The sequence below is a fragment of the Sus scrofa genome, chromosome 9 (genome assembly GCF_000003025.6).
Source record: "Sus scrofa isolate TJ Tabasco breed Duroc chromosome 9, Sscrofa11.1, whole genome shotgun sequence".
In the NCBI taxonomy this organism is placed as follows: domain Eukaryota; kingdom Metazoa; phylum Chordata; class Mammalia; order Artiodactyla; family Suidae; genus Sus; species Sus scrofa.
This window is the reverse complement of record NC_010451.4, coordinates 77,736,143-77,750,913: the sequence shown is the minus strand read 5'-3', so window position 1 is coordinate 77,750,913 and position 14,771 is coordinate 77,736,143. Positions and strand designations below refer to the sequence as shown.

Sequence of the window (14,771 nt, the reverse complement as noted above, 5' to 3'; positions counted from 1 at the left end):
TGGCAGGCAGGATTTGGCCCACAAGTCCCAGCTTGCAGCACTTACTCTAGATCAGTCTTTTCCAAACTGCTAGATTACACATCCCTGCTAGTAAACAAAATTTGGCCACACTCCAATAGAGGTTTGTTTATTTTTCAATTGTAGTTTTTATTCATAAACTATTATATGAGAGTTCCCATCGTGGCTCAGTGGAAGTGAATCTGACTAGTATCCATGAGGATGCAGGTTCAATCCCTGGCCTCGCTCAGTGGGTTAAGGATCTGGCATTGCTGTGAGCTATGATATAGGTTGCAGATGTGGCTCAGATCCCAAATTGCTGTGGCTATCTATGGTGTTGGCCAGCAGCTGTATCTCTGATTCCACCCATAGCCTGGGAACCTCCATATGCCATGGGTGTGGCCCTAAAAAGACAAAACAAACAAACAAACAAAAACTATCATGTGTCATGAGATTTACATAAATAATTAAAATTTAAAAGATGAGATAAAAGCATCCAATGAAGCCCTAATATATTCTTCTCAGATCCCAAATTGGTTAGTTTGAACACCCTGTGTGGAGTGTACACTCTCTTTTAAAGACAGCTGTTTTGTGTGGTGTTTTTAAGTGAAATAATGGTACCTTCATCAGAATCACCTAAGCTACCTCATAAAAATTCATATTCCTGGGTCCAGCCCCTAGAGCTATTGATATAAAATCTCTCAGGCTGGGAGTTCCTGTTGTGGCTCAGTGGAAATGAACCTGACTAGTATCCATGAGGATGTGGGTTTGATCGCTGGCTCCACTCAGTGGGTTCAGGATCCGGCATTGCCAAGAGCTGTGGTGTTGGTTTCAGATGTAGCTAAGATCCTGCATTGCTGTGTCATAGGCCGACAGCTGTAGCTCCAACTGGACCCTTAGCCTGGGAACTTCCATATGCGGCCCTGAAAAAAAAAATCTTTTGGGCTGAAACCCTGGACCCCCGTGTTTCATCAGGTTTTTCTGATGATGTATCTGCTGCCTAAATTTGAGAATCATTGGTCTAGAAGCAAGAGGTAGATATATTGTCTGCTGTTCAGACTGAGTCTTTATTGAGACTCCTATTGAGACAATAAAACAAAACTGAGATACGTTTTAATTTTTTCTGTCCAAAATTTAAAAAAAAAAACGTAAAGTCTTGACTTCTAAAGAGGGATGTGAAAGAGCATAAAATGAAAGACTGCTGTACTGTGGGCCAGAAAGTAAAGTAACAGAGGAAAAAGGTATAAACTAGAAGGAACATGATTTATTTACCAAGTGTACCCCAAATTTATAATTGTTATAAGTGAACAAATAGTTACCTCTGAGCTTCCTGGCACACAACATGAGAATGAATCACCACAAACTGAATACTTATTATTTGCTAGTAAAATGATGCACAGGAGAGAAAAATTCCCCATTACTCAGAAATTAACTAAATGCACTTATTAAAGGCTCTGAACTCTTAGTGATCAGTAACTTTAGGGGTGATTTAACAAAGATGCTTAAAATATTTTTGCATTGGTCTGTGAATATTATGACTTAATGTGTCACAATACTTTTAAAATGCTCCATCACTTCTCAGCCTTTTGGATAAATCGAGTGTAATACTTTAAAATGCTGGAAACACATATATATATATTTTCCTGTAATAATTCCTATATGTTGTTTTTGTGTTCAAAGTATAATGAATACTTTGCTCTTTTTTTTTTAAGGGTGATCCAGGAATTATGGGCCCTTTTGGAATGCCTGGAGCATCAATTCCTGGACCACCTGGGCCAAAGGTATGCATTCCTGGGAATTTTTTTTTCCTCTTACTTGGATCTTTGGCAGTTGGATTGGGGAAAGATTTATGAAACCAGTGAACTAGAATTTTAGTTTTGGAAGAACCCCAAGATATTATATAGTTCAACCCTGCTATTTCATAATTAAGCTGGTGAAGGGCCAGCAACAAATTTAAGATTAGAAACCAGATGTCTTGCTCCTGGTCTTGAACTTGTCATATTACCTTGAACAACCTCTCTTAAATCCTAGACTCAAATGCATGTAAGAATTTATTGCCACTTATTCAGAATAATCTGCAAATCAGAAAGTCTAGCAAAAAAGAAATTCATTCAGATTTAAAAGCATTCCCAGACATTTTCACAGTCTAAATATTTGAGTCTAGATAGCTATGTATTATTTCAGTGGTCTTTCTCTGAATAGCTTAGTGGTCTTTACTGACAGTTTTTATTTGCTGAAGATTTGAAAATCTCCTCAAATGTATTAGGATGTGCTCTATCAAGATCTGAGACTAACAGATTAAGCCCTTTCCAATTGGCCAATTGCTTTTCTGCTCTGTGCCATAATGGTTTCTCACACAATGTAAAGCCCGAAACTGTGAACATTATTTGAAATGTACAGGGAGATAGAGGAGGACCTGGGATGCCTGGATTGAAAGGAGAACCTGGAATTGCTATCCGAGGACCAAAGGTATACTTTATGTTCTTTTGTTTGTTTGTTTCCTATATGTAAGAGAAGCGAAAGTAGATTTAGTGCATCATAAGTCTTTGATGGGGATTATTCCACTTTTAGTCGCTACGTTGATGGACTGAAATTTAAGAATACTCTCTACTCCTCTTTTTAAAAATCAAGCCGGCATATTTCTTTTTCATAAATGTGGGGGATGATAGTTCCTGTTGTAAAGTGTTTGTTGGCTAAACATTTGATTGAAAATGCTCTCTTGGCAACTTTCATGATGTAGGAAATTATGTGGCCTTTAGTCCCCTTCATTTACATACTAATGTTCAATGTATCTCTTCTGCAAAACATTGTCCAAAAATTCATGTTTAGAAACTTTAATCAAATTTCTCTGCTTTGTTTGTTCATCTTTCAGAGTAATTTTCTTTTTTGTTATTATTATTATTTTTAATAGTTATTTCCCCAGTACAATTTTTTTTCTACTGTACAGCATGGTGACCCAGTTACACATATATGTACACATTCTATTTTCTCACATTATCATGCTCCATCATAAGTGACCAGACATAGTTCCCAGTGATACACAGCAGGATCTCATTGCAAATCCATTCCAAAGGCAATAGTCCGCATCTATTAACCCCAAGCACCCCAACCACCCCACTCCCTCCCTCCGCCTTGGCAACCACAAGTCTATTCTCCAAGTTCATGATTTTCTTTTCTGAGGAAAGTTTCATTTGTGCCTTATATTAGATTTCAGATATAAGTGATATCATATGGTATTTGTCTTTCTCTTTCTGACGTACTTCACTCAGAGTGAGAGTCTCTAGTTCCATCCATGTTGCTGCAAATGGCATTATTTCATTCTTTTTTTATGGCCGAGTAGATTTTCATTGTGTATATATACCACATCTTCCTAATCCAATTGTATGTCGATGGACATTTGGGTTGTTTCCAATGTCTTGGCTATTGTGAATAGAGCTGCAATGAATGTGCGGGCACGTGTGTCTTTTTCAAGGAAAGTTTTGTCCAGATATATGCCCAAGAGTGGGATTGCTGGGTCATATCGTAGTTCTATGTATAGATTTCTAAGGTATCTCCATACTGGTCTCCATAGTGGTTGTACCAGCTTACATTCCCACCAACATTGGAGGAGGGTTCCCTTTTCTCCACACCTCCTCCAGCATTTGTTATTTGTGGGCTTATTAATGATGGCCATTCTGACTGGTGGGAAGTGGTATCTCATGGTAGTTATGATTTGCATTTCTCTAATAATCAGGGATGTTGAGCATTTCTTTTGATGTGCCTGTTGGCTATCTGTATATCTTCCTTGGAAAAATGTCTATTCAGGTCTTTTGCCCATTTTTCAATCTGGTTGTTGGCTTTTTTGCTGTTGAGTTGTATAAGTTGCTTGTATACTCTAGAGATTAAACCCTTGTCAGTCGCATCATTTGAAACTATTTTCTCCCATTCTGTAAGTTGTCTTTTTGTTTTCTTTTTGGTTTCCTTTGCTGTGCAAAAACTTGTCAGTTTGATTAGGTCCCATGGGTTTATTTTTGCTCTTATTTCTGTTGGGAGACTGACCTGAGAAAATATTCATAAAGTTGATGCCAGAGAATGTTTTGCCTATGTTCTCTTCCAGGAGTTTGACAGTGTCTTGTCTTACATTTACCTCTTTAAGCCATTTTGAGTTTATTTTCATGCATGGTGTGAGGGTATGTTCTAGTTTCATTGCTTTGCATGCAGCTGTCCAGGTTTCCCAGCAATGCTTGCTGAAAAGACTTTCTTTTTCCCATTTTTATGTTCTTGCCTCCCTTGTCAAAGATTAATTGACCATAGGTGTCAGGGTTTATTTCCAGGTTCTATATTCTGTTCCACTGGTCTGTCTGTTTTGGTACCAGTACCACACTGTCTTGATTACTGTGGCTTTGCAATAGTGCCTGAAGTCTGAGAGAGTTATGCCTCCTGCTTGGTTTTTGTTCCTCAGGATGGCTTTGGAAATTCTGGGTCTTTTGTGGTTCCATATAAATGTTTGGATTGTTTGTTCTAGTTCTGTGAAAAATGTCATGAGTAATTTGATAGGTATTGCATTGAATCTGTAGATTGCTTTGGGTAGTATGGCCATTTTTACAATATTAATTTTTCCAACCTAGGGGCATGGGATATCTTTCCATTTCTTTACATCTTCTTTAATTTCCTTGATTAATGTTTTATAGTTCTTGGCATATAAGTCCTTTATCTCCTTGGTCAGGTGTATTCCCAGGTATTTGATTTTTGGGGTGAAATTTTAAAAGGAATTGTATTTTTGTATTCCTTTTCTAATATTTCAATGTTAGTATACAGAAATGCTACTGATTTCTGAATACTATATCTTAACCTTATATCCTGCTACTTTGCTGAATTCATTGATAAGTTGGAGTAGTTTTTGGGTTGAGTCCTTAGGGTTTTCTATATATAGTATACATACAGTGACAGTTTTACCTCTTCTCTTCCTATTTGGATGCCTTTTATTTCTTTTGTTTGTCTGATTGCTGTGACTAGGACTTCCAGTAATATGTTGAATAACTAGAGTTATTTTAAATGAAAGTGCCAATAATTATAGGAGAAGACAGCTTTAAGTAATCATAGCTATTTTTCTCTGGCAAGAAAGTACGATTTCTCTGCCTAAATAAAACCCAACATCACAGCAAAATTTTACATTCCAAATGTCAACAAGCACATCCTAGTTCATAAAAACAGGCTTCAGGGCTTCATAATCTGTACTTATTTAATTAGTAGCATGTTGTTATATAGCTTTGAAGCTGCCTTTAGTTTATCAGATTGTCTCTTCTAGATGAAAGGGTTCAAGTACTAACGTCAGTGGTTTTCAGACTCCAAAAAAGAAAACTTAGAACCATTTTTGAAATATCATGCAAAACCTATGGTACACTGATATAAGTGGGAGTGGTTCTTTGTGAAGGAGAAGGCAGGATCCTGACCTCTGCTGTTCTTAATCACTTTAAGAGTTGTCCTTGCCAGAGTAATGATCTTCTGGCTTACTGGGGATGGAAGAAGTTCCTGGGGATGTGGGACTTTAAAGCTAAAACAGAATGTCCTGGGCAAACTAGAACAAGACAGTCAAACTGCTCCCCAGACTCTGATGCAAACAGGAACCCAAGTTATTTATGACTCAAGGAGAAAATTCCAAATTTCCTAGGGCTAAAACTACAGATATGACCTTGAGCAAGAACATGTGGGTGACAATTTTCATATTGTTTGATAATTTCCCAAATCCATGTATTCCCAAGTCTGTGACTTAAAGTTACTTCTCTCTACTTATGCTATTCTTTACGATAGAAATAAAATCCAACTAAACATGCAGCCAGGGTTTATAATCTACACCTTTTCCCCACTGCTCATTATTGGGCATTTTTGGTGATGGCATTTAAAGTTATTTGCTTCTTCACTCCAATAATTTTTCTAGTCCCATAGCCCCTAAAGATACTATTTCTGCCATTCTTCCCTAATGCACTGGTGTTTAAGCTCTTGGAGGGTTAAATGTCTGATAAGAGTTTGGGCACATTAATTTAGCTTTGTGTGTCACTGCAGGAACCTCTCAGACTCCTGATTTAAAAAAAAAAAAAAAAACGCATTTCAAAACACCTGATTAAGATCTCTACCCTAATTTCTGTTGAATGAGAGGGACACTTAAGTGGATCGCTCTTCAGGACATTTCCCTGAATCAAGTACAGAAAGGCCAAGTGGCAAACTTTGGTCTTTAAAACTATTGTGAGGAGTCCAAAATAAAAGTATGAGAAAGAAGATTGCCCTTGTCAATGTTAGAGGTAACAAGGAACTGAAATTCTTGCAGGAGAGAAGATCTCTAGGAAAAACACATTCATAAACTAGGAATGCTTTAATGGCTTTCCCCCCTAGTATGGGTGCCAGAGGATAAACAATAACAGCTGCTGATAATCTGTCATAGACTTGGAACTTAGAAATAAAAATTGAAAGTGAATTTTGATTCCAGTTTTCTTTTCCTTTCAACTTAACCAGGGAACAGTTACTGCTTTGTTTTGTTGCTGGCCTGTTCCTTGTTTAAGCATGGAGAGAAATGGGCATCTTATTTTGGGACCTGTCCCATGAGAAATGTTGAGTGCTTTAACCTTAAACATAATTGGGATAGCATAATAAATTGCTTCTGAAAAGTGACTAGTTTCCTGTAGTGGAGGATAAACCAAAATTCACCTCTCCAGAATAGTTTGTTTTTTGCTCTGTCGTACAACTTTAAGAGATCTTGTTTTTGTTAATGAGAAGTAGTACATTAAGCTTTTGTAAGTGGTCACCTGTTTTCTGAAGATCCTTTTTTTTTTTTTTTTAATCTTTTTAGGGCCGCACCAGCAGCATATGGGGGTTCCCAGGGTAGGGGTCAAATACAAGCTGTAGCCGCTGGCCTAGCCACAGCCACAGCAACTCAGGATTGGAGCCACATCTGTGACCTATGCCACAGCTTGTGGCAGTGCCAGATGCTGAACCCACTGAGCGAGGCCAGGGATCAAACTCAATTCCTCATGGAACTGGGTTCTTATCCAGCTGAGCCGCAATGGGAATTCTATCCTTTTCTAATCTTGGAAAACAAAGGTCTATTATTAGAGTTTCTGCCTGATGTGAATAAATAAATAAAAAAATATTTAAAAACACGGACAGCTCTTTATCAAAATGATTGAAGTGCATTGACAAAGGCCACTGTAAGTTATCACAGCAACAGAATGGAATGTGGTATGAAAAGAAATGTTTTAACTATAAGTATGGAAGTTCCTGTAGTGGCTCAGTGGAAATGAATCAGACTAGCATCCATGAGGGCGCAGGTTTGATCCCTGGCGTAGCTCAGTTGGTTAAGGATCCAGCATTGCCCTGAGCTGTGGTGTAGGTCGCAGATGTGGCTGTGGAGTATGCCAGTGGCTGCAGCTCTGATTTGACCCCTAGCCTGGGAACCTCCATATGCTGCGGGTATGGCCCTAAAAAGACAATCAATCAGTCAACCAATCAATCAATATAAGTATGATAGACTTACATTTAACAAATCTTCCTAAGACTCTTCCTCATTTTTTTTTCTTTCTTTCCATTTTAATTTAGCCAGAAATTTCTCTGAGTTCCTTTTGTAGAATGAACTCTATTGTTCAAAAGGCAATAATCCTCCTTCCATATCCTCTATACAGGAGGCTGGTAGTTGCTACTAAAAGTTTTTGAATCCTAAGGTCATCACTGTAAAGCAGTATGTACAACGTCTTCTAGGTCTCATGATACAAATCCACTGTGAACTCTGTGTCCTATTCTTTTATAACTTGTTTTTAAAAAATAAATCTGTTTAAAATTTTTATTTGAGTGTCTTTATTCCCCATCTAATTTAGGCCCCATTGAGGAAGATAAAGATAATAGATGTGACATAGTAATAGGTAACCGACAGTTATTTTATACTTAAAATTTTGGTATGTATCCCTCTCACATGATGCTTACGGAATTTTCTCATTTTATACTTCCCGATTTATGACATTAAAAATGTGTAATTTTTTAGAATTAAAATATCAGCACATAGCCCTTTTCTAATGCCTATGAAGTGTGTGTCCTATAGACAATTTTGTAATGGCTCATATATATTCATTCCCTCTACTCATTCCATGCTTCCAAGGGAAATGGGTAAGACTTATGAGGAGACTTATGAGGAGCTGCCACACGTGGTAGGATTTCCTTCTAAAGTTTTTCAAGTCATTCCTTTGTACTTGTCACTCCTTGGCATATGGAGTTGGTATTGTGCCTAAGTTTTGCCAGGTGTCTCATAGTTTAGTCTAATGGTATCTCCTAATGTTGGACTTCACCCAGGGTGCCCAAGGCCCTCAGGGACCAGTGGGTGCTCCAGGACTCAAAGGCGACGGCTATCCTGGTGTGGCTGTAAGTGTGGACCTTGCTTTATTACCACCCCCCTTCTTTTCCTCTTTTCCTTCTTCCTTCCTCCCCTTCCCTTCCTTTCATCCCTTCCTCCCTTTCTCTCTCCCTTCCTCCCTTCTTTTATCTTTTTCTCTCTTCCTCTCTTTCTTTTCTTTCTTCTCCCTCCCTTCCTTCCTTTCTCTCTCTCCTTTCCTTCCTTTTCTTTTCTCTCTCTCTTTTTCTTCCTGCACGCAAGATTTCTCCAAGGTTGATCTCTTTCCCTTACTGCCATCTCAGGGCCCACGAGGATTACCAGGACCTCCTGGACCAATGGGTTTACGTGGAGTTGGAGACACTGGAGCCAAGGTAAGACTTTGAAGTAGGTAACATATTAGCTTCTAAAAATATACCTGTAGGTAAGTGACTTGGTAAAGGTGAACATTTTTATCAGACACAATAGATAAAAGAGTGGAGATATCTAAAGAATTGATCAAGTTATTTATCCTTATCTATAGACTTCCTGGAGATCTTGAACATGCAGATTAACATGATGGCTTTGTGCCTGCCTCCCTGAGGGCAACACTCACATTCTTTCACTGCTTTGTCTTCATGTAGCAAGAACAGAGTTTGGTTCAAATACCTCCCCCGTCTCTAGCCATGCTCTTGCCTAGGTGCTCTCCTCTGGTCCCATGGCTTATCCACTATTCACCTGCTGATGGTCTCCAAAATTCTATCTTCCCTCCTCCTAGCTCTGGTCTCACACTTCTAGTTTCTTACCATACATCTCCTCTTAGGGTTCCCACAGACATCTCTAACCTAACACCCAAAATAAAGTCTTTGATTTTCACCCCATAAGCCTGGAAATGGTTCTTCCAAGTACCCCTTTACAAGTCATGATGCCTGAGTCATTCTTGGTCCCCTTTTTTCCCTCAAGTCCCTTCATAGTCCTTTGGTAAATCCTATCAGTTCCACCTTGTCTCTGGCTGCTTTTCTCCTTCAGCTTCCACCAGAGAGACCACCTTTGTTTACTACCCAAGCTATTAAAACCACCTCTTCACTGGTTTTCCCTCTGCCCTTTTTTACCTAGCAGGCAGGTTGGTCTTTTAAAACAATACATCAGATCACATCCTTTTCCTCTCAAAAACTCTCTGATGGTTTCACTTTCTATGGAGAAGAAGCCCAACCACTTTCCTAGGGTTTTGAGGTCCTTCACAACCTGACCGCAGAGCCACTTTCTCCCATGCTGCCCACCTCCAGCCACAATGGCCTGCCCTCTTTCAGCTCATTCCTGCTTCCAGGCTTTGGCTTTGTCAGGATGGCTCATTCTTAAGACTTTCACTAGAATCTCGCCTCACTGATCACCTTACAAAAGGCATTCCTCTCAACCCTCTCTCTCCCTCCCCCATCATGATCCCATCCCTGCCCCCCCACAACCCCTCTGTGTATTTCCTCCCTAGCACACATCACTTTCTTTTTTTTTTTTTCTTTTCCCACTGTACAGCAAGGGGATCAAGTTATCCTTACATGTATACATTACAATTACATTTTTTCCCCACCCTTTGTTCTGTTGCAACACGAGTATCTAGACAAAGTTCTCAATGCTATTCAGCAGGATCTCCTTGTAAATCTATTCTAAATTGTGTCTGATAAGCCCAAGCTCCCAATCCCTCCTACTCTCTCCCCCTCCCATCAGGCAGCCACAAGTCTTTTCTCCAAGTCTATGATTTTCTTTTCTGAGGAGATGTTCATTTGTGCTGGATATTAGATTCTAGTTATAAGTGGTATCATATGGTATTTGTCTTTGTCTTTCTGGCTCATTTCACTCAGTATGAGATTCTCTAGTTCCATCCATGTTGCTGCAAATGGTATTATGTCATTCTTTTTTATGGCTGAGTAGTATTCCATTGTGTATATATACCACCTCTTCCGAATCCAATCATCTGTTGATGGACATTTGGGTTGTTTCCATGTCCTGGCTATTGTGAATAGTGCTGCAATGAACATGCGGGTGCATGTGTCTCTTTTAAGTTGAGTTTAGTCCAGATATGTGCCCAAGAGTGGGATTGCGGGGTCATATGGAAGTTCTATGTATAGATTTCTAAGGTATCTCCAAACTGTTCTCCATAGTGGCTGTACCAGTTTACATTCCCACCAGCAGTGCAGGAGGGTTCCCTTTTCTCCACAGCCCCTCCAGCACTTGTTATTTGTGGATTTATTAATGATGGCCATTCTGACTGGTGTGAGGTGGTATCTCATGGTAGTTTTGATTTGCATTTCTCTTATAATCAGTGATGTTGAGCATTTTTTCATGTGTTTGCTGGCCATCTGTATATCTTCTTTAGAGAAAACTACTTGAACTGATTAATAAATTCAGCAAAGTAGCAGGATATAAGATTAACATTCAGAAGTCAGTTGCATTTCTGTATACCAGCAATGAAATATTAGAAAAGGAATACAAAAATACGATACCTTTTAAAATTGCACCTCACAAAATCAAATACCTCGGAATACACCTGACCAAGGAGGTAAAGGACCTATATGCCGAGAACTATAAAACTTTAATCAAAGAAATCAAAGAAGATGTAAAGAAATGGAAAGATATTCCATGTTCCTGGATTGGGAAAATCAATATTGTAAAAATGGCCATACTACCCAAAGCAATCTACAGATTCAATGCAATACCTATCAAATTACTCATGACATTTTTCACAGAACTAGAACAAACAATCCAAACATTTATATGGAACAACAAAAGACCCAGAATTGCCAAAGCCATCCTGAGAAACAAAAACCAAGCAGGAGGCATAACTCTCCCAGACTTCAAGAAATACTACAAAGCCACAGTCATCAAAACAGTGTGGTACTGGTATCAAAACAGACAGACAGACCAGTGGAACAGAATATAGAACCTGGAAATAAACCCTGACACCTATGGTCAACTAATCTTTGACAAGGGAGGCAAGAACATAAAATGGGAAAAAGAAAGTCTATTCAGCAAGCATTGCTGGGAAACCTGGACAGCTGCATGCAAAGCAATGAAACTAGAACACACCCTCACACCATGCACTAACATAAACTCAAAATGGCTGAAAGACTTAAATATACGACAGGACACTATCAAACTCCTAGAAGAAAACATAGGCAAAACACTCTCTGACATCAACATCATGAATATTTTCTCAGGTCAGTCTCCCAAAGCAATAGAAATTAGAGCAAAAATAAACCCATGGGACCTAATCAAACTGAAAAGCTTTTGCACAGCAAAGGAAACCCAAAAGAAAACAAAAAGACAACTTTTAGAATGGGAGAAAATAGTTTCAAATGATGCAACCGACAAGGGCTTAATCTCTAGAATATATAAACAACTTATACAACTCAACAGCAAAAAAGCCAATCAATCAATGGAAAAATGGGCACATCACTTTCTAAAAGCATCTTGCTCACCTACAGAGCTGTATATTTTACGAGCATATGAATTTTCCTGCAGGCAGGCTCTTTATCTTGCTAAATTCTTGGCACCAGAACTAAGTTTGCCACCCAGCGGGAAATCTATAACATGTTAAATGAATGGAAAATGAATGAATGATCAATATTACCTTACAGAGAGAAGTTTTCCTTAGAAATACACCTACTCATTTTTTCAAATGCTTCCAGGTTTTTAGAGTAGCAGGTTGTAAATATTCAATGTCAAGACAACGTACAATGGGGCTAGTGCTGTTTTGGCCTCTGCCAGGTAGAATGAGAGACTGGAGGTCCATGGCCCTAAACTCATTTCTTAAGGAGATCTCGATTTCTGCTCATTTCTAACCATTAGAGTCATAAGGAAAGTTGGGAAAATGTGTCAAAGTGCTGAGTAGACTGTGCAGAGGAAAGACACTCAAAGTGCTTTCCTCAATGTTCCGCCTGTCAGGTTCAGGAATAAATCTGATCTTCATTTGAATTTGGGTACTGAAGTATTCTTTTTTATTTTTTTATTTTCATTTTTATTTTTATTGCTTTTTAGGGCCACACATGTGGCGTATGGAAGTTTCCAGGCTAGGCGTCGAATCAGAGCTACAGCCGCCAGCCTACACCACAGCCATAGCAATGTGGGATCTGAGCCACATTTGTGATCTACACCATAGCTCACAGCATCACTGGATCCCCGACCCACTGAGCAAGGCCAGAGATCAAACCCACACCCTCATGGATACTAGCGGGATTTGTTTCTGCTTTACTATGATGGGAACTTCGGGAGTATTATTCATCTTTAAGGTAAAGTATCTGTCAAAGTGTTAAAATTTAAAAATAGAGAAAATTTAAAATTTTAAAATAGAGAAAAATAAAATATATAAATAGAAAAATAGAAATAGATAAATATAAAATAAGATAAAATAAATAGAAAAAGAAAAGGAAAATCAAATTTAAAAAGAGAGACATTTCAATAAGTAAACCTCATTATTTTCTGCTGACTGACAAGTTGGTAAAAACTTGTTTTTATACTAAATGTTCCTTTAGTTAAGGAACTAGAAGCTTATTACTATTTAAAGTAAGCCGTGCATAAAATAAAATGTGCTAAATATACTAAAATATATTTGTATTCCAGTAACACATGTAACCATTTACATTTCTAAAAGTAATTATAAATGTTATATATGTATACATTGTATTACATTTAACTATACTATCCTGTAACTGCTTTACACTGAGCAGTAATAATAAAGACACACACTTAGGCACAGATAGTGAGCATTTAAAATATTGATTCTTGTGGATGTTCCACTTTGTCAGATTATTTAACAGGCAGACTAAAACATTTGCTCAATGATTTTGTTTAACTTTTCCCTCTAAAATCCTCTTGTATATATATATATATTTTTTCATTCACATTTTAAGGGGAAAAAAAAAAGGGTGTTCTTTGAAAAACTTTAACCTGCTGATTTTCTTAACAGTCAGCATGTTGCCAGAAGACGTATTTTGAATGAAACTCATATTATCTCTGTTAACTCACAGGAGGCTGAGTAGAAGCAGTCTCCAGCTCTCTTCTGCTGGGGGCAGAAGGGAACATTAGCTAGGACCTGCCTCTGCCACCTGCCTCCTTCACAGCTCCCTTTTCCTTCTCTCTGTCACCCTTCCATGTGGGTGCTGGGAAAGTGCATTATCCTGGCCATCTCTAGCCCTGGAAGGAGATGTTGGGAATATGGCTAGTTTTAGAATCAAAGAACTTGGACCATAAATTTGAAAATAAAGAAAATTCTAAAAGCAAGCAGCAGTTTTTAATAACTTTCAAAATTACCTCTCTTCTTTTATAGAGGACTAGAAACTCTCTATGTGGCCTTTTTCTTTTTTCATGAAGAAAAGTTTTGGGGACACACACAGTCCAACAGAAGCTAGTAAAGGAAGGGAAATAATTTGGAAAAGTCCAATTCCCCTGAACTTTGTCCTTTTGGTTTGGTAAAGTAGAGGTGAGTCTCTCAAAATACCACGGTTGCCCATCGTAGCAAAAGCAAAGAACTCAAATGTGTGCAGAGTTCCTCTCCTGACATTTTGTCTTAAAATGGCAGAGAAACTGAAAGTATGTGGAAATGTTTGTGCTTGTGTGCATGCACGTGCATGTGTGTGTAGTCGTATAGACATACATTATCAGATATGTTTTTCATTTAAGCTCTGTGTTGTCACCTTAAAATATTGGCCTTAGGGCATTAACTTATAAAACAAATGTGTTTTGAAATGAGGAAACCATTAAGATTGACAATTAATTTATGGTGGGGTTGGCGATATTTAGTTAGGGTCACATGTGTTTAGCATATGACATCGATTAGAATCAAAGCTTCTATGTTTCAAAATATATAAAAAGCACCCCCTGACATCTTGCACCCTTGTGGTGCTCCATGGCTTTTTTCCAAGTGGAAGAACTCCATATGACATCAGTGGTTATAGTACTTCCCAATGCACTTACCTTGAATGTAATATAAATTTTGACAAGGGCTTCTGAGAGAGTTCTCAAATTCTTGTAACTACTACAATTTCCAAGGAGACAGTAGATATAATTTTAAAATCCACTTTCAAAACCCACCAGAAAGAGGAACTGATAATTTGGCTTTTTGTTAAGTGGGAAGCAGTCATCCTATGCCCTGATCCCTGGACCCAAACTCTCTGCTCATTGATGGGGAGGGAAGGCTCAAATGTCCCAACTAACACTGCCTCCATTTCTTTACTCGACCCTTAGAGACTAGAAAGACCCTTAGTGATTTGGAGACAATTATTTTATGCACCAAGTTTAGGTTTATCATCTCCTATTGAGAAACCCAGATAATTCTTTGCTTCTGCATTTTCACTCCCACAGCCTGGAGAATCACCCCAGGGCTGACTGACATGTCTGAGGGTGAGAGTTTGATATTGATCTCCTAGCAGAGGACACCAAGGAGCAGCTCTCC

General features: G+C 38.4%; 1 protein-coding gene and 1 long non-coding RNA gene across 5 annotated transcripts in view; one reads left to right on the top strand and one right to left on the bottom strand.

The window, feature by feature from the left end:
* The window catches only part of LOC110255476, a 170,355-nt gene that overhangs the window by 48,313 nt on the left and 107,271 nt on the right, over nt 1-14,771 (bottom strand). The gene's annotated exons all lie outside the window — the stretch shown is intronic.
* COL28A1 (collagen type XXVIII alpha 1 chain) overlaps nt 1-14,771 on the top strand; it is a 171,050-nt gene that overhangs the window by 91,026 nt on the left and 65,253 nt on the right. For all 4 annotated transcript variants that reach the window (XM_021063396.1, XM_021063395.1, XM_021063397.1 and 1 more), the window contains exons 22-25: nt 1,710-1,778; nt 2,398-2,466; nt 8,311-8,379; nt 8,653-8,721. In XM_021063396.1, coding sequence (XP_020919055.1) covers nt 1,710-1,778; nt 2,398-2,466; nt 8,311-8,379; nt 8,653-8,721 — 276 coding nt within the window. The remainder of the gene's footprint in view (nt 1-1,709; nt 1,779-2,397; nt 2,467-8,310; nt 8,380-8,652; nt 8,722-14,771) is intronic.